Source organism: Heloderma suspectum, chromosome 3 (genome assembly GCF_057233095.1).
Source record: "Heloderma suspectum isolate Gila_16-S chromosome 3, 16-S_ref, whole genome shotgun sequence".
NCBI lineage: Eukaryota > Metazoa > Chordata > Lepidosauria > Squamata > Helodermatidae > Heloderma > Heloderma suspectum.
This window is the reverse complement of record NC_139460.1, coordinates 246,294,736-246,314,101: the sequence shown is the minus strand read 5'-3', so window position 1 is coordinate 246,314,101 and position 19,366 is coordinate 246,294,736. Positions and strand designations below refer to the sequence as shown.

Here is a 19,366-nt window from a genome sequence, read left to right as displayed (position 1 = left end):
ATATCCCCATACCAAAAAAGGGAAACACTAAAGTATGTTCAGACTATCGAACAGTGGCACTTATTTCACATGCCAGTAAGGTAATGCTCAAGATCTTGCAAGGTAGACTCCAGCAATTCATGGAACGAGAATTGCAAGATGTACAAGCTGGGTTTAGAAAAGGCAGAGGAACTAGAGACCAAATTGCCAATATCCACTGGATAATGGAGAAAGCCAGGGAGTTTCAGAAAAACATCTATTTCTGTTTTATTGACTATTCTAAAGCCTTTGACTGTGTGGATCATGACAAATTGTGGCAAGTTCTTGGTGGCATGGGGATACCAAGTCATCTTGTCTGCCTCCTGAGGAATCTGTATAACGACCAAGTAGCAACGGTAAGAACAGACCATGGAACAATGGACTGGCTAAGACTGGGAAAGGAGTATGGCAGGGTTGTATACTCTCACCCTACCTATTCAACCTGTACGCAGAACACATCAGGCAACATGCTGGGCTTGATGAATCCAAGGCTGGAGTTAAAATCGCTGGAAGAAACATTAACAATCTCAGAGATGCAGATGATACCACTTTGATGGCTGAAAGCGAGGAGGAGCTGAGGAACCTTATGACGAAGGTGAAAGAAGAAAGTGCAAAACCTAGGTTGCAGTTAAACCTCAAAAAAACCCAAGATTATGGCAACCAGCTTGATTGATAACTGACAAATAGAGGGAGAAAACGTGGAGGCAGTGACAGACTTTGTCTTTCTAGGTGCAAAGATTACTGCAGACGCTGACTGCAGCCAGGAAATCAGAAGACGTTTACTTCTTGGGAAGACAGTGATGATAAATCTTGATGAAATAGTTAAGAGCAGAGACATCACACTGACAACAAAGGTCTGCATAGTTAAAGTAATGGTATTCCCCATAGTAACCTATGGCTGCGAGACCTGGTCCATAAGGAAGGCTGAGTGAAGGAAGATAGATGCTTTTGAACTGTGGTGCTGGAGGAAAATTCTGAGAGTGCCTTGGACTGCAAGAAGATCAAACCAGTCCATACTCCAGGAAATAAAGCCAGACTGCTCACTTGAGGGAATTATATTACAGGCAAAACTGAAGTACTTTGGCCACATAATGAGAAGACAGGATACCCTGGAGAAGATGCTGATGCTAGGAAAAGTGGAAGGCAAAAGGAAGAGGGGCCGACCAAGGGCAAGGTGGATGGATGATATTCTGGAGGTGACGGACTTGACCTTGGGGGAACTGGGGGTGGCGATGGCCGACAGGAAGCTCTGGTGTGGGCTGGTCCATGAAGTCACGAAGAGTCGGAAGCGACTGACTGAATAAACAACAAAAGTTTTGTACGTAACATTTAGTGTATTATCCCCCATTCCATTCAACTTTTCCCCGCATATATTTACTCAGAAGAAACTTGTATGTTTTCCTACAAATAACTATGTGTAAATTTTGGAAAAGTAAAAAAAAAAAAAAGATCTGGAATTCCACAGACTCTGCATGGCCTGAGGGGGTTGGTCCGCAGTGGGTTCTGCAGGTGTGATACTTAGAAATCCGAGCTCATTTTAGTCTGTCTTGAATTTCTCCAGCATCCCTGACCTTGAGACACACAAAGCAGTTTCTGATGAAGATCTCAACAGCTGGGCAGGTTTGTATAGGAGTAAGTAGTACTTCAAATACCCTGGTACCAAACCATAAGGGGCGTCACCAGCATTTTGAATTGAAATGGAAAGCCAGAGCAGTTGTTTCAGTAAGGGAGTCCTAGGGATGGCGGAGAATTCCGCCACAGATTCCAGTGAGGCTAGATTCTTTAGAATCCGGCCCCCTGGAATCCGTGGCAGAACAGCCTCCTGCCCCCACACCCCCCAGTGGAATCCCCCCAGGACAGCACTTACCTGGGGCAGATGCAGTGGATTTGGCGGTTCCAGAGGCGGTTCCGGCGGCGGTGGTGGTTCCAGTGGCGGCGGCTCGTCTCCTGGCCGGCCGCGGCAGGGCTGCTGCCACTGCCATTGCCGTCCTTGCAGCTGTGATAGGCTATGTAGCAATTTACGTAGCCTATCACAGCTAACGTCAAAAAAACACAAAACAACCGCAGCGTATGCAAATGGTGGCTATGGCGGCCGCCATTTGCGCTCCCTATTTTTCGCCGATTTATCTTACGTACGGCGAAAAAAAGAGGGAATGCAAATAGTGTAGTGGATGCTATTTGCGTTCCTTTATTTTTTGCCGTTCTAGCCTATGTATGCCATTTGCTGCGTTTTGGGGGGGGGGTTTGAGGTTAGCCGTGATAGGCTACGTAAATTCTTACGTAGCGTATCACGGCTGCCTGGCTGGATGCAAATGGCGGCCGCTACAGCGGCTGCCATTTGCGTCCACACCAGCCCATCCGCGGCTGGAAATCCGGCTGCAGACGGCCCTGCCTGGCCGTCGAGGATTCCAGGGGGGAGGACCGGATCACCTCCCCCCCGTCAAGGATTCTGGGGGGAGGGACGGAGCGCCTCCCCCTGCACCACGAAAGATTCCGCGAAAAGGTAAGTGAGTTTCGTACATCCCTAGGAGTCACGTGCTGCCTATCTGCAGCCCCAGTGAACTGCCTGGCTGCCACATTCTGGACCAATGTTAGTTTCTTCATAGGCAACTCTGCCTAGAGTGCATTACAAGAGTTGACACCGGTGTAACTAGAGCAGTGAGCCAGTGCAGTGTAGTGGTGAGAGTGCTGAACTGGGACTTGAAAGATCCATGTTCTAGTCCTCATTTGCCATGAAACTCACTAGGTAACTTTGGGCCAGTCACTGACTCTCAGTCTAGCCTACCTCACAGGGCTGTTGCGATGATAAAATGGAGACGAGGAGGACCATGCAAGTCATCTTGGGTTCCTTGCAAGAGGGAAAAGGCAGAATATAAATGTATGTATGTATGTATGTATGTATTTATTTACAATATTTGTATGCCGCTCCATATCTACAACAGATCTTGGAACGGTGAACACAAGAGATAAAACAGTAAACGGATAAAAAGATTAAAACACCAGATTAAAATTATGCCATTTTAAAACATGTAATAAATAAATGTTACCTAGTTGTTACACCAGCCTAAGCTGGCTATAGCTGACACCTGGCCATCCAAGAGTGAGGCTGAATCTAGAAAAAACTCCAAAGTTATGAACCTGCATTTTCAGTGTATGAACCTGGGAACCCTTTCCACAGATAAATTGTACTGACTAAGAGCATCTCTGTCTTGTCTGGATTGAACTTCAGCCCACATACAGTCCATTACTGCCTCCAGGCACCAATTCAGGACTTCTATAGTTTTCCTAGAACAAGATGGAAAGGAGACATAGAGTTGTCACCCTCATATTGCTGATATGGAACTCCAGACCTGGAGAATCTCTCTTAGTGGTTTTGGGGGACAAGATGGAACCCTATTGGACCCCATAGGCCAGGCTTCCCCAACTTGGTGCCCTCCAGATGTGCTGGACTACAACCCCCAACCCCCAGCATAGCTGGCTGGGGGATGCTGGGAATTATAGTCCAGCACATCTGGAGGGCACTAAGTTGGGGAAAGCTGCCATAGGCCAAGGGCCAAGACATCAAACAGGAGTCCCCCGGCATCACTTTCTGAGAATGCCCAGCCAGGAAGGATTAGGACAACATAACACTATACTCTAAGTCCCATCTTGAGGATTTGATCCAGAAAGATACCATGGTTGATGGTATCAAAAGCAGTGGAGAGTTTCAGCAGAACTAACATGGACATACTCCTCAGGTCCAGTTCCTGAAGTAGACTGTCTACCAGGGCAACCAAAGCTATTGCTATTCCAAAACTGGGCCTAAAACCAGATTGAAGTTTATCTAGATTTCATATAATCCAGAAAAACCTGGAGTGAACACAGGATTGCACTCTTAGTTATCGACATGGAAAAAGTTATGAAAATAATAATACACGCTTATGCAAGATTTTGTGGGGGAAAGATAATATTATTTGAATAATATGAATGTTATAAACACATTGGAAAGGCACAAGGCAAGCATTGTTCATGCTTTCTCATATTTCCTAATGAAATAGTAGCGAACAGGTGACATTTACTGTAGCAATGTATTAATAAGATTAACAGCACAATTCTATGCATGTCTACTCAATAGAAAGCCCCACTGATTTCAATGGGACTTACTCCCAGGTAAGTGTATATAGGATTTACACCTGCACATATGCACACACAAGGACGTAATTATATGTATGAAACGTATCTTTTAAATAAAGATACATTCTGTTGGTTTCTTATTTTCTGTTCTCTGTTTGCTGTCAGATACTGCATATACCAAGTGGGGGAAAGGGAAAAGTTTACATTCCTTGGATATTTGGGCTGGGATTTTGTTTTGTTTGTACTATATGGCAAGTGGTTTGCTTTTCATGTTCTTTTCCCCCCTTCTTGTAGGTAACAATTTCCCAGAATGCATAAAATATTATTTAAACTTTTCACCCAGTTCTTCAGTCTGATTTGGGAGGTCATGCAAAGGACATTCTATTCCAAGACAGAAAGTAGAGACAGTTATTGCCACCAGCATGTTCTCTCCAGATGTGTTAGATTTTGTTGACCTTTCATGTAAAACCTCTCTCCTGAGCCCTGCTTGTTTCCACTCCTGTCACAACAACACTAAATTGAAGCAAATACCTCTTTTCAGTCCCATGTTACCTAATGACTTATGGTACTGTATTTCCTATATCCCTTTGCCAAATTCCCTCTATCTTACAATTGTTCAGAAAAAAATATAGTTTTCTGGTATTTGACAATACTTAGAGCTCCATCGTTATTTTTTAGTCTAACTGATTGTATTGAAAATTCAGCAGTGCAACTGGTGTTATTTTCTGTATGGAATTTCCAGCTGCCAAAGAGACAAAGTACTTTTTAAGTTCAACAGTGGATTGCCTCTCCAGCAGTTATTGTCTAAAGAAAGCTAGTCACCTGACATGAGACAGCACAGTTTTGAAAGAATCTACTCAGTAAATATACCATCGGTCATCTTGCTTGTAACAATTTCTGTAGCTGGTACATTTTAATTGTTGATAAATTTGTATAGGGGGAACATCGGTCAATAGTACTGGGAAAACTACAATTCTCAGTGCTCCTTGCACCAGGCACATAACATAGCAGCATGCCAGACATCAGAGAGAGGAGTGGAGAAAGTCACATACTCAGCAGTATGAAACAATAAGGGATGGGAGGAGGGACCTGGAAATGAGGGATGGGTACCTGGGTGAGAGGAAAGCAGGACTTAGCTTCATTTTTAGTTTGGGTTTAAATCAAAGCCACAGAAGGTTTGGGGGTCATATCTTTGGCTTGCACTGAAGTGAGCATTAAAAACCTCCCAGAATGGATTTCCAAACTGTTCCCAAATAATGTTTATCCATCTCACTATGACAAACTTGTTGCACAGCACTGTTCTTTTGATCCTGGCCCATATGTGTTACGTTGTTGATGCCAGTTTGGGGAAAACATTATTCATTAAATATTTGCATTATTACTTGGATCTTTCATGATACCAAAAAATAAAATAATCTGTCCATTGCCTTGTGGGAGGTAGAGCCACCTTTTACTGAAGGAGAATGTGAAGGAATTCTGAATAAGTTTTGCCTCAATCTGAACTGAAACTAAAAGCAAGCACTTCCACAGATATTGAAACTAAAGGTGCCCATGGCAGATGTTAAACTATACTGAAGCAGATTTACTCCAACAATTCCAAAGTGTAGGGGTGTGTGTGTATGTGATTTCTATGGTAAAGCAACCACCATTTCCCAGCTCCTACAGGTTTGCTGCAGCCAGGGTTGTGTGTTGGGGAGAGGCTTTACCCCTTCCATTTAAAAAAAAATATCCCTCCCATTGACTCCAATGGATGGGAAAATAGCTACTCCAGCTTCATATTGGCATAGTTCAAGGGCCCAATTCATGGCACTTCATTGGAACAGCTGGGCTTTGGATCCTGTGGATCCAAGCCTGCCCCTGACATGCCCCCGGAAAGCCCTATTTCAGGCTCCGTTGCTGCCAGGAGCATTGCTGGTAGTACTTCTATGCCTCTGGAACTCTGGCGGGGGAGGTTTCAGGGTAGAAGTAGTGCCCTACTCTCACTGGATTCCTCAGTCAGCCTTTGGCAAGGGTTTGGATTGTTCTGGTACGCTGCAATCCTATACACACTTACCTGGGAGTAAGTCCCACTGAACTCCCTATTCCTTACTTCTGAATAGATTTGTGTATAATTGTGCTGTTCATGAACAAGAGTAACATACCATGCACATCTCTTTGGTATGCTAAAATTAGTGGGCCGTCTTCACTTTTCTTCTTAAAATGTAAATAATGTAAGAGAAGTGTATGCTATTGAGTTGTCATGTCTTAAAACATCTGCAAGTATTCAAAGCTCTGAATTTGTTTAAATATAACACTTAAACCACATTAAGTGCACTTTACTGAATTTTCTTCCTAATCAAACATTTCAGTTCAATTACGTTAGGGATAAGAAAAACATTCTAAGATATTTATGTAGCACATAGAATTAATATGGCATGCTTAAAACAGAAGTTTTACTTAGTATATATTAGTCAAACATGCTAAATCAGATCCCAACTGGGCATGAGCATCAGCAAATTTCCTGATTCAAAATTTTCTAGAAAAGCCACATCATCGTACAGAACTCACTGTGTATCTGAGATGTTAAAATGTGTGTCAATTTTAATAACGCTATTAAGATTACTTTAGTCACAATAAGCACAATAAATATTTTAAAAGGCTATCAAAGTCCCTTTAACACCATCTGGCTCATCAAATAAAAAGTATGAACAATTTAGAATACAAAATGTTTTATTACCTTTGTCTGAATGTGCAGGAGTTGGCACTGAAAGAATTAGTCTGGATTTCCCTAACCATCCAAGTTGGCCATTGTTTGGCTCTTTCTTAATAATATTATCAAAAAGATTCATCCTCATTTTAAGATTGTCTTCATCTTCCATTTTGAAATAGAAAACAATGCATGCTTTGCAGGGGCTTAGAAATAACTGATGTAAAAACATGCAGAAGATGTAGACTTGGGGGTCATAGTCTGCAAGCCTATTAACACAACAAATGACAACATTGCCAAGAGAGTCATTAGTCGATTGTGTCAATGATCCTTGAACTAATAAGTCATTAAACAAGCCTTGACATGATAGCTTACAATAGCTCCTTCATAACGTCAGTACAATGGAATCTCTTAGTAAGCCCTGAAATCATTCTCTTTACTATATAAATAACCTATGTTGTGTGGCACATAAGAAGTTACACACTATAATCTCCAAATGGATTAGGGAAAATTGATGCAGACTTCCTATAGGCTTAGAAGTTAGTGGTGGGAGTTGTAGTGAACCAAGCAATTATGTTGAGTTGTTTCTTTTTTGTATTCCAGAGCATTAAAGCAGCTGGAAGTCAAAGACTATCTTGCACTAATTAGCAAGAGAAATGATTTTTAAAATAGCCCTCATTCCTGATCATTTTGGAAAACCCTTTGAAGAGCCAAAGTCAAAAGCACTCTCATTTTCATGTTTCACACAGCCATCTTTTAAAAAGGTCTTACTGTACACTAATGCAAAAGCACAGATGTGGCTACCTTGCAGCTAGTAAGCCACATGCTACTTCTGGGCAGTCTGAGTACAGCTCCTAGGCAATTTTAGAAAAAGAATAAAAATAAAGGCACAAGGTGCTACTGAGCCTGTGTGCTAGGCATGAAATAAAGACCAACCCTTCCCTTCTAAGTCACATGCAGGTATCAGAGGTGAAGATCTCTCAACCACTGGCATTTAAAAAACAATTAACAGCGCAATCCTATACCTGCCTAATCAGAAGTACTATTGAGTCCAATGGGGTTTACTCCAAAGGAAGTGGGTATAGGTTTACAGCCTAAATCAATCATTTAACCAGATTAGATTATAAACTTCAGGACAGTTCCTTCCACTGTCCAAAGCAGGTAAACTGCCACTGAGCATTTATGAACTACTTTTAAATTTGACAAAAATAATGTGAAACGTCTAATAATTCAGTAGTTCAAACAAGAGTAGAAACTGATGTTAGCTGCACATCCTTAAATCTAACCTTAACTCAGAGGTAGACAACTTGATCCGCCAGATGTTATAGCTTACAACTCTTAGCATCCCTCTCCAGTGGCTATGCTGGCCAGGGTTGATGGGAGTTGCAGGCCACAACATCTGAAGGGCCATAAATTTCCCACTCCTGCCTTAAGTAAGTTCCAGTTAGGCTGCAATCCTATATACCTGGGAGTAAGTCCCTTTGAATTCAGTGGGGCTTATTTCTGAGTAGACATTATAGGATCACACTGTTACTCTGTTTAGAGGTACGATAACAGGAAGATGTAAGAACAAGCAATAAAAATATTCAAGACGAGTGGGTAATAATTACATGGGCAATGAAAATGTATTATGTGGCTGAGAATAGGAAAGCCTAATACTAAAACACTTTCTACTATCTAATACTAGATTTTAGTTTCAGATAACTATAGCAAATATGTACTAAAATTACAAATAAAAGAATGTCATCCTGACCAATCAATATACATAATTTTGTTGCCTTGCACAAATATTGATTAGCAAACTATAACTAAGTAACAAAGATTATATGTAATTAATTGGCAAATGTAATATTAAGGCTGCAGCCCTACATACACCTACCAGGGAATAAGCCCCATTACAAACAATGGGTCTGAATTCTGAGTAGACACATATAGGATTGCACTATAAACCTATATTGTTTTAGCATAAGTACATATAGGAACTCATTTTTTTAAAAATAACTATATTCTCTTGACTGGGACAAGCCAATGATCACTGATAAGACAATATTACTAGATAGCCATAAAGGGGTTTATGGACCCACAATCAAACTACCTTCCCAGAGTCAAATCCTCAATTCAACAGAATTACAGAGAAAAATCTAAAATGCCAACATCTTAATGTAGGATATGAAATAAATTCAAATATGCATCTAGCCACAAAAAACAGAGACTATAGACATTAAATACACTTCCACAATGCAGCAAGGAAGATCGATGCACAGGAATGGCCTCCTTCATGTATAACCAGTGTTGATGCAGATGTGGATCTGTATTTGTATGGCTGTCTGCATTGTTATGCTCTTCCAGAAGCCTCAATGAATCAGCTGACTTCATAATTTGATGTGGATGTATATCTCCATCTGTGGTCAGCAGATGTGTGTCACTAGATGCCTATGACTTTAGCTGGATTGGATTCAGATAGTCATACTTGGAGTATGCCTACTGAAATGAATAGGACTTAAGTTAATCATGCATAACAGAAGTCCAATTGATTTCAATGGTTCTCCTCTAAATATGTTTAAGTCTGGATCCAACCCAATAACTAGTTGTTCATCTTGCATAAATTATTATACTAGTACATTAAAAAAGTACTATTATCTTCATGCAAATTTAGAAAGCGTTACCTCCTAAATCTATCTGGATTGCCAATTTCATAATTATCATAAAATGTAAGTTTGGAATTAAATTTCCTGCTAGATCATTGAGAAGTGTAACAATATTTTGTAAATTAGAATTCAAAGTAAATTCAACGATTTCTTGCAAACTGGGGCATTTACAGAGGATAAACTCAAATTTGTAACAAACATGTATCAGGAAGTAGACCAAACCCATGTTTCTGACAATAACTTCATTAGAACACACATGGAATTGAAAGAGAGTTTGCAGGGGACTTTTCAGAAATTTAATCAAAACTCCTGCGATGCAGCAATACACCGCAATCATGATCACACCTCCTTTAAGGAATGTCTTCTCAATTTAAAGACTTTGGTGAATACAGAGACATGAAGAGGGATTAACTCCCTGGAGAGGTACTGTGATATTTCAGAAAGGATGTGAAAGGAAAAGAAAATGATTCAGTGAAGATTTTTCTTCATTACTTCCCAGCCCACTGAAGTGAACATACAATGAGGGGGGTCCATGCACATTGATTTCGGATCTGAGGAAGTATACAGCTAACAGCATTTTAAGTGTATCCATTTTCAGTTAGTTCAACAAAATTACGAATGAAGAAAGTAACAAAGTGAAAGTTTTTTGTGGGGAAATTGCAGGCTAAAAGTGATCATTTAGATTGTGAAATGTTTCTTTTCATCAAAAGTAGAGGGTTTTTAAATACAGAAATAAAGTCAGGAGGGGTTTTTGGTTGCTTTATCCTTGCTAGACATTTTGCAAGCTGTAATCTGAATCCCTTTCAGGATGGTTATCTTCAGCAATTTTGTTGTTCAAAGTGTCCTTTTTTGATCCTAAAGGTACTTGCTGGAAAATTTGTAGCAATAAAGATCATAACCAACCTCTAAGAAGTCTTGAAAAACAGCACACACTCTTGTGTTCAAAAATAAAAGAGTCTTACACATCTCTAACCAAACTATGCCCAAAGCTTTCTGTAATGTGTGTGTGTGTGTGTGTAGTTTAAAGCATGCTTATTAATATTTTCAGGCTTGATAAATAACTACCATTACCACTGGATTTTTCTGTGGCCTTTCTTGTATGCAACAACACACGGCGCTTAAGAAGTTATCCCCATTTTATAGATGGAAATGTTTTAAGGTAGCAGAAGTTCAAGTACATGGTCCAAGAAAGATAACACATGTGGGTTCAACAACAACACTTAGCAACCCAACCATTTTCACATGAAAACATTACATTGTGTAATTTACTGTGATGTGTATAAACAGCTGAGCATTTTCAGACATAAATCTAGGATACCTCTTTGCCACAATTGAGTCAAAGAGTAATTGTATGAAGGGACATAATAAAATGAATGAGAGACGTCAATTCAAACATCATAACAAACTATGGTTTATCTTGATGGGAATGAGCTGCATCAAGCCTTGGGCTCACACACTCCACCCCTTCCCCACACACACATCCCCAAAGCAAATGACTGTGATGTTACCCTGCAGAAATGGGGCACTTTCCTTCCACATTGGCATCTGTCCACTCACATTAGTCTGATCAGTTCTTCTGAAAACTCCAGTGAGCTTCTTTTCTTATTGTCATTTAAAAAAAAAAAAAAAACCAAAGGGCTTGAGGACTTTAAAAATACAAGTAAATAATTCTGCCTAATTCTGAAGTTCAGAGGTGAGTGCAGGTCTTTATGCAGGCAAAACAGCACCATCCATGTACAAGAAGGAGGTATCAGCAAGCTTGGCAAAACCCCAAGGTTTGCAGACATACAATTTTTTTAAAAGAAAGAAAACCTGGGGGGGGTGCACCTCAAAACAATCCAGTAAGGGCTGAGCATGCTCAGGAATCACAATATGCTGCCTGTTGGGAGAACACACCAAAAAACTGACTTGGGGAGAGTGGAGATGGAAGGGATTATCATGGAATAGGACATGGCTGAGGGACTGGAACAGTGAACAGGAGCAGTCCATACTGCAATTTTTTGATGCCAGTCCCACTTGCCAATATGTGAATTTAATTCAGGTCCAACCAGTGGACAAGAACATAAACTGGTAATCTGTAAGTGCATTTTGGTGATACTATCTATATTTCTAATGCTCTGATAGTGTTTCTGAGCTCTTGGAATATGCAACAAGTCTCCGACCAATCCAGGGCCTGAGTCAGAGGTCGGCAGCATCCACCAAAGCCTCCTTTTCATCCTTGTCCTCAATGCCTCCTCACCAGACTTGGGCAGAGGGCAGCTGCCCCAGCAAGTGGGTAAGTGCATGGCAACTACAAGGAGCCACTGCTACCGTCTCTAATCATTTGCTTGCCTGCTCCTACTAGAAAGAATAGCAGTAGTGAGTGGGCCCATTGTGCCACCCAGAAAAAAAGCTAGAGAAACTAGTGGCTGGTACTGCTTCCTCCTGCTGACCCTATCTGGGTGGCAGAGTGTGGACAACAGGACCCAACAGGGCTGCCCAGAGAGAGTGCATGAATGAGAGGAGGCTGCTCATTGCAGGAGCAGTCACTGCCTCCTCTGGCCCACTTGCCTTCTTGCTTTGAGCAGCATGGCAGAGAGTACTGATCCAGACTGCTTAGAGAAGAACAGGAGCTACTGCCTCTGCCTGTCCATTTGTCCTGTCTCTCTTGGCCACATGGGCCCAATCCTTACTGCGGCACAGCACAGAGGGAGAGTGCAGGTGAATGAGTGAGCAAGAGGAAGTGACTCCTGCCCTGCCTTCTCTCTCTGATTGGCCTGGTGAGGAGTAATGGGCCTAGCAGAGCTGCCCAGAGACAGCATGGGAACAAGTGAGACCATGGCCTCTGCCAACCTTCTGGACAGATTGGACCCAATGGTGCTGCTCAGGGAGAGAGGGCAAGCCACCTCTGCTTGCTTGCCTTTTCTTCCATTGGGTTGGAAGATTAAGCCCACTGACCCTACTCTACACTGCTCTGCCACCTAGATGAAAGACTAGGAGAGGGAGAGATGCAGAGGCTGCTCCTCTTGCTGCCTGTTTACCCCTTCTCTCTGGACACCACAGCAGGGAGCTTGCTGAGCCTAATCCTCACTGCTGTGCCACTCAGAGGGAGAGCACAAGCGAGCTGCTAGAACCAGTCTGCTGAAAAAACACACACACTCCACATAGCAGGAGTAAGTCCGCTCACTTGCTTGCAGTCTTTCTCTGGGCACCATGGCAGGAAGGTCTGACCTTGGAGGGAGCAAGGCAGAGGATGGAGGGAGGGGGAAGAGAGCACCAAAAGCATGATGCTGAGCCCCCGTCCCCATTGTTTGGAACCAACCCTGCTCCAATTTACAATCCATTTTCTACAGATGCCAAAGGGGTTACTCAAGAGAAAATGAGCCTTACCCTGCAGCTGAGACACAAAGGGCACAAATGTATGCCTGTTTAGGCAGAAAGAAGTCCTACCACTCCCAACATTCCCCAGCCAGTATGGCTGGATGGGTCTAAACAGGCACAGGACTGGGCCCTCACAGTGTAACATTCTACCCACTCAAGAGATAAATGGTATATGCATACCACTGCTTTTTAAGCCTGGTTTTAGTGCTGCCTTTTCTGTATTGCACTACATTGGATTTGTTTTGTTCACAGGGCCTTCTCTGTGGTAACCCCCACTCTGTGGAATTCCCTCCCTAGGGAACTCCACCATGCCCCCTCTTTAATGAGCTTCCACCATGCATTAAAAACATGGTTGTTCAGGCAGGCATTTGGGGCAGGTTAGGGTATTTTTTCAGCTTAAATTGAAGCACGTAGGGAAAACCACTAAACCATTCAGGTATGACCTAAATCATCTCCCTTATGAATATACAGTGGAGGTGAGGAATAGATTTCAGGGATTAGACCTGATAGACAGAGTGCCTCAGGAACTATGGACGGAGGTCCATAACATTGTTCAGGAGGCAGCAACTCAATCCATCCCAAAGAAAAAGAAATGCAAGAAAGCAAAGTGGCTATCTGAGGAGGCTTTACAAGTAGCTGAGGAAAGAAAGGAAGCGAAAAGCAAGGGAGAAAGGGGAAGATATATCCAACTGAATGCAGAGTTCCAGAGAATAGCAAGGAGAGACAAGAAGGCCTTCTTAAATGAACAATGCAAAGAAATCAAGGAAAACAACAGAATGGGAAAGACTAGAGATCTCTTCAAGAAAATCGGAGATCTCAAGGGAACATTTTGTGCAAAGACGGGCATGATAAAGGACAAAGAAGGCAGGGACCTAGCAGAAGCAGATGAGATTAAGAAGAGGTGGAAAGAATACACAGAAGAACTATACAGGAAAGATCTGAATGTCCCTGATAGCCATGATAGTGTGGTCACTGAACTTGAGCCGGACATCCTCGAGAGTGAAGTCAAGTGGGCCTTAGGAAGCATTACTAACAACAAAGCTAGTGGAGATGACAGTATTCCAGCTGAGCTATTTAAAATCCTAAAAGAGGATGCTGTTAAAGTGCTGCACTCAATATGCCAACACATTTGGAACACTCAACAGTGGCCACAAGACTGGAAAAGGTCAGTTTACATTCCAATTCCAAAGAAGGGCAACGCCAAAGAGTGTTCAAACCACCGTACAATTGCGCTCATTTCACATGCCAGCAAGGTGATGCTCAAAATCCTACAAGCTAGGCTTCAGCAGTATGCGAACCGAGAACTACCGGAAGTACAAGCGGGGTTTCGAAGAGGCAGAGGAACTAGAGATCAAATTGCCAACTTTTGCTGGATCATGGAGAAAGCAAGAGAATTCCAGGAAAATGTCTATTTCTGCTTCATTGACTACGCTAAAGCCTTTGATTGTGTGGATCAGAACAAACTGTGGCAAATTCTGAAAGAGATGGGGGTACCAGACCACCTTATCTGTCTCCTGAGAAACCTGTACGAGGGTCAAGAAGCAACAGTAAGAACCAGACATGGAACAACCGATTGGTTCAAAATTGGGAAAGGAGTACGACAAGGCTGCATATTGTCGCCCTGCTTATTTAACTTATATGCAGAGTACATCATGAGAAACGCCGGGTTGGATGAATCACAGGTCGGAATTAAGATTGCCGGGAGAATTATCCACAACCTCAGATACGCAGATGATACCACCCTAATGGCAGAAAGCAAAGAGGAACTAAAGAGCCTCTTGTTAAGGGTGAAAGAGGATAGTGCAAAAGCTGGTTTGAAACTCAACATAAAAAAAACTAAGATCATGGCATCTGGCCCCATCACTTCCTGGCATATGGAAGGGGAAGAAATGGAAGCAGTGACAGATTTTACTTTCTTGGGCTCCAAGATCACCGCAGACGGTGACTGTAGCCATGAAATTAAAAGACGCTTGCTCCTTGGGAGGAAAGCTATGGCAAACCTAGACAGCATAGTCAGAAGCAGAGACATCACCTTGCCGACAAAGGTCTGTCTAATCAAAGCTATGGTTTTCCCAGTAGCAACGTATGGCTGTGAGAGCTGGACTATAAGGAAGGCTGAGTGCCGAAGAACTGATGCTTTCGAACTGTGGTGCTGGAGAAGACTCTTACGAGTCCCCTGGACTGCAAGGAGGTCAAATCAGTCAATCCTAAAGGAAATCCACCCTGAGTGCTCATTGGAAGGACAGATGCTGAAACTGAAGCTCACATATTTTGGCCACCTAATGCGAAGAGAAAACTCTCTGGAAAAGACCCTGATGCTGGGAAAAATCGAAGGCCAAAGGAGAAGGGGACGGCAGAGGATGAGATGGCTAGATAGCATCACCGATGCAATGAATATGGACTTGAGCACGCTCCGGGAGAGAGCGCAGGACAGGAAGGCCTGGCGTGCTATGGTCAATGGGGTTACGAAGAGTCGGACACGACTGAACAACAACAACAACAAAGTGTGTATAGGATTGAAACCTCTGCGTAATTTTATCTTAACCACACATAATACACCTCGGACGACGAGGATATTTTTAGAAACGTGATGTTTTTACTGTAGAATTTTATTGTTTTAAACTGTTTTATTATACACTCTGTAGCGGCTGGGTGACCGGCCAGATGGGCGATTAATAAATTTAATGAATAATAATAATAACAACACAGCTCTGATATTTCTTGTGGATTGAGCGGTATACTCACCCAACCAACCAACCAATCCCAGATTGAGTTCAGTGGGTATACAATAATCGCGGCCTAGGAAAGCGCTGCACCGGCAGAATGAGAGAGCTACCGCAAGCGCTGAGGAGGGGCCCGAGGCGCGCGAGCGCAGGCCACGCAGGGCCCCTTCCGAGCGCCCCTCCCCGGATTATTCGAAGGGGCGGGGGAGCGAGGCTCACGTGGGGCGTCGGTCCCTGGAGCCAGATCCCGCGAGAGGTCGGATGCCTCAGGGCGGCGGGGAGGCGCGCGTCCCCCCGTCTCCTCGCAACGGGCTCTGGGCTCTCAGCATGGCGCGCAGGCAAAGCGGCGCTGCGGAGCAGCCGCGACAGTTCGCCAACGCTGATCTCAAACACCAGGCTGCGGAGTACTACCGAGCCAACGAAGTCCCGCAGCGCCTGGAGGAGGTGCTCAACACCATGTTCTACCGGCGCCCCGTCGACTTCTACGGCTACCTGGTGCGGTAAAGCCCCGCGTACCTGCCCCGGAATGCCCGCACGCGCCTTTGCGGCGCACCCAGAGGCCGCCTAGTGCGCAGTGGCGGCGGTGGGGAGGCTGGGGATAATGCGGGAGGGTCGAACCCGGGCTGGCTTGGCGGGAGCGCGGAAAGAAATGCCGTGGACTTTTAGGCAGGCCGTGTAAACTTCTGCCTGGAGGGTAGGACCCCTGAAACTATATGGTAGTGTCTTGGCCGCATACAGGGTGATCTTATGTATGATTCTTTAGAAGTAAGTCCCAGCTTAACAAGTCCCGCAGCCCAGTCTTATAGACGGCTACTCAGAAGTAAACTTCATTGAGATCGGGGGTAGGGTTTCATATTTACTCCCTGGAAAGTAAAATCAGTCTGGTAGCCCCTTGGGGTGCGATTCTATGCGTGTTTAGACAGAAAAAAGCCCTACAGTTACCAGCATGTCCCAGCCAGCATATCTAGCTGGAGGGATGCTGGGAATTGTAGAGCTTTTTTTCTGTCTAAACATGCATAGAATTGTGCCCTTAAAGACTTAACACATTCATTATGGAAAATGCTTGGAACTTTATGCCATAATAACCATCTGTTCATCTTTAAGGTGACACAATTCGCTTTGGAAGTTGTCCCTAGGAAGTGTGTGTGTGTGTGTGTGTGTGTAGGATTGTAAGCTTAGAGTGGTCCATTGTACCATGACCTTTTGTAAGCAGTGGCTCACTTCTAAGTTCAGAGGCAGAAAAGCCAGTGGGTAAGCTGTAAGTACATGGGTGGGGACATAACAGAGAATAAACCAAGCAGATGAGATGCAAATGAAAGCTCCAGAGATTCACAGTTCTAAGCATGTGGGTAATTGAGACAGTCTCAATTATGATGAGTTGATACTTTAAAAGAAGGTATAATTAAATAGTTACTGGTTTGGGTGGGGAGTTGTGGAGATTGGGAACTCCTTCCATGGATTTGCTGCTTTTGTTACATCTCCAGTGCTCTTATCTGCAGAGATACCAGAATAAACATCCATGCAGTACTCTACCTGTTTGCTCAAAAGGAGTAAACCCAAGTGGTGCTGGATTATAAATTTGGAATTCTCATTTCATACACTCCAGATTCTCAGGTTTTTGTTCAGAACTCTTGTATGGGGTATACAGTCCACTTGTAATCCAATTTGGTGGGGGCGGGGGAAAACCTATGCATGTTTAGACATGGCTGGCAGGGGCATACTGGGAGTTGTAGGCCTTTCTGTCTAAACATGCGGTGGATAGCTCCTTTAGTCTCCTCCTGGACTCTCTCCTTTTTCTTTCATGCCAGCACTGCAAACCACTTCTCTTCCTTGCCTCTGTGATTTCTCCTTCACATTATCAGCCACCTGCCTCTTACCTCTTCAGACTAGGTAAGGTGTGTGGGGTCCCCCTTTTCTCTGCTCTCTTCCCCATCTTCTCCTGTGAGAGAAAAAGGCTGCACCTTTTCAACCCCCACTTCCACAATGCAAAGACTGAGGAGGGAAACAGCCCACAGAGGCAAACTGAGAAGGAAGCCCATACCACTACATACACACACACACACACACACACACACTGCTGCTGCTATATGTACTGCTACTGAGTGGGGAGAAGGGGGAAAGCCAGCTCTGGTTGAGACAGCAGCAACATTAAAATAGAGAAGACACCTCCCTCTCCAGCCTTCTGGCACATACTCCTATGCATCCACTTGTTTCAGCCTTGCTTCCGCACTAGGAACTGCTACCGCATTCTCTTCACAGTTTCACAGATAAAAATAGGAACATGACTGAAATGCCCCAATTCTCAAACTTTGCCAGCCCCACCCCCTTTACATGTTGTTGGTGGCTCTTCTTTTATTGTGCAATAGAATGTCCTCCACTGATCTAAAAGCCAACAGACTACTTGTTCTTTTGGTTAAAGATATACTAGAAAGCACAACTGTCCTACAATATTGTCTCAGTAGTTAAAATATACCTCGGCAGCTGTGGTGTGTGAAATGGCAGGCTGCATACTGCATGGTGTCTTAATGTTCATGTGCATGCATTGACCTGTATGTGCCCAAGCACTCAACAGTTTAATTTCTAGAGACCATGGGGAGAGGGCTGAACTTTGAAGAATGCCAAGACCAGCAACTCACGCTAGCAACATTTTAACAAGCAAAAATGGGGACAAAAAGAGAGAGAGAGATTAGAGGTACCAGAAAATTGGGACACTTGGAATGTACTCTATTGTACTGCCTAACCCTGAATTCTCAGATACTGCAAAAAGCCTCATACAGAGGCTCTTGATACTTATACATGTATGTGAATTCATGCCCATCTGGTAATGCTGAATAAACCTGCTTCTGGCTTCCCATATTCTGACCCTGGGATGATTGACAGGTCCAGAGGCACTTGGTACACTTAAAATTTCATCAAAATGTAATTATAATTTTCTTTAAATGATTAATAAATGAAAGATTTCTTAAAATGTGAGACTGCTTGTATTTTTTTTCTTTTTTTGCATTTGATTTTTTGCTGGGCTCTTAACTCCCCCCGCCCCCAACAAAGTATTTTGCTATGTGTCTGTAGAATTTGTACTGCCACTTACATTATCATGAAGTGTTCTCCCTGGGTACACTTAGTATTAGAAGGACTTCCATCTTGTACAGTGTACACTTTACATATAGATTGTTCAGAATAAATTAATGAGATTCTACACCACAGAAGTGGGTGTAGGTTGGACTTGACTCAGTAACCTATTATATGTTCCAAGCTTTATTAAATGAGTTTTTAAAAAGAGATCTACAGTAAAGAGACAGTGTAGCCTAAGAGATACTATTTGATGAAGAGGAGTTAAAACCCATGATCAGAACACCAATACATTATTGTAGATTTCTTTCCCATCCTAACCCAAGGGTACAGGATGCACTTTTGTATATTTTTATTTCATTTTATCCTCCTACCCAGAATAAGTCTACTCTGATGATAGTTTATCCCAAGCCTCCCAGTTAGCTTCTTGTGTGTGCAAAGATTACAGCCTGCGTCCAAAGATCACAAATCTACTTGCCATTGGCAAGGACATCTTTCAACCTGACAAGCATAACATCTGGGAAGAATTGCCAAACTCCTCAATGACTGGAGAAGGATGGGGACTTCCCCTGTCAGTGTGATGAGCCTTGAAGATACTTAGAAAGCAGTGAGACCTGTCTCTACCTTTCTGAGTGTCAGCCCAACAGGCATGAGCCTTCACCCCACTTCCCAGTTCTGTTCTGGGAAAGAGGACAGGGGTACCACACCCCAAGTTGTATTGGACCTTAAAGATGGTGTGATGTCAAAAA

The 19,366-nt window shown here is 43.2% G+C and overlaps 1 protein-coding gene across 2 annotated transcripts in view; it reads left to right on the top strand.

The window, feature by feature from the left end:
* The first annotated feature begins 15,756 nt into the window (after positions 1-15,756).
* The window catches only part of ENO4 (enolase 4), a 41,408-nt gene continuing 37,798 nt past the window's right edge, over positions 15,757-19,366 (top strand). For both annotated transcript variants that reach the window (XM_084841962.1, XM_084841961.1), the window contains exon 1: positions 15,757-16,043. In XM_084841962.1, coding sequence (XP_084698088.1) covers positions 15,810-16,043 — 234 coding nt within the window. In that variant the 5' untranslated portion in view covers positions 15,757-15,809. The remainder of the gene's footprint in view (positions 16,044-19,366) is intronic.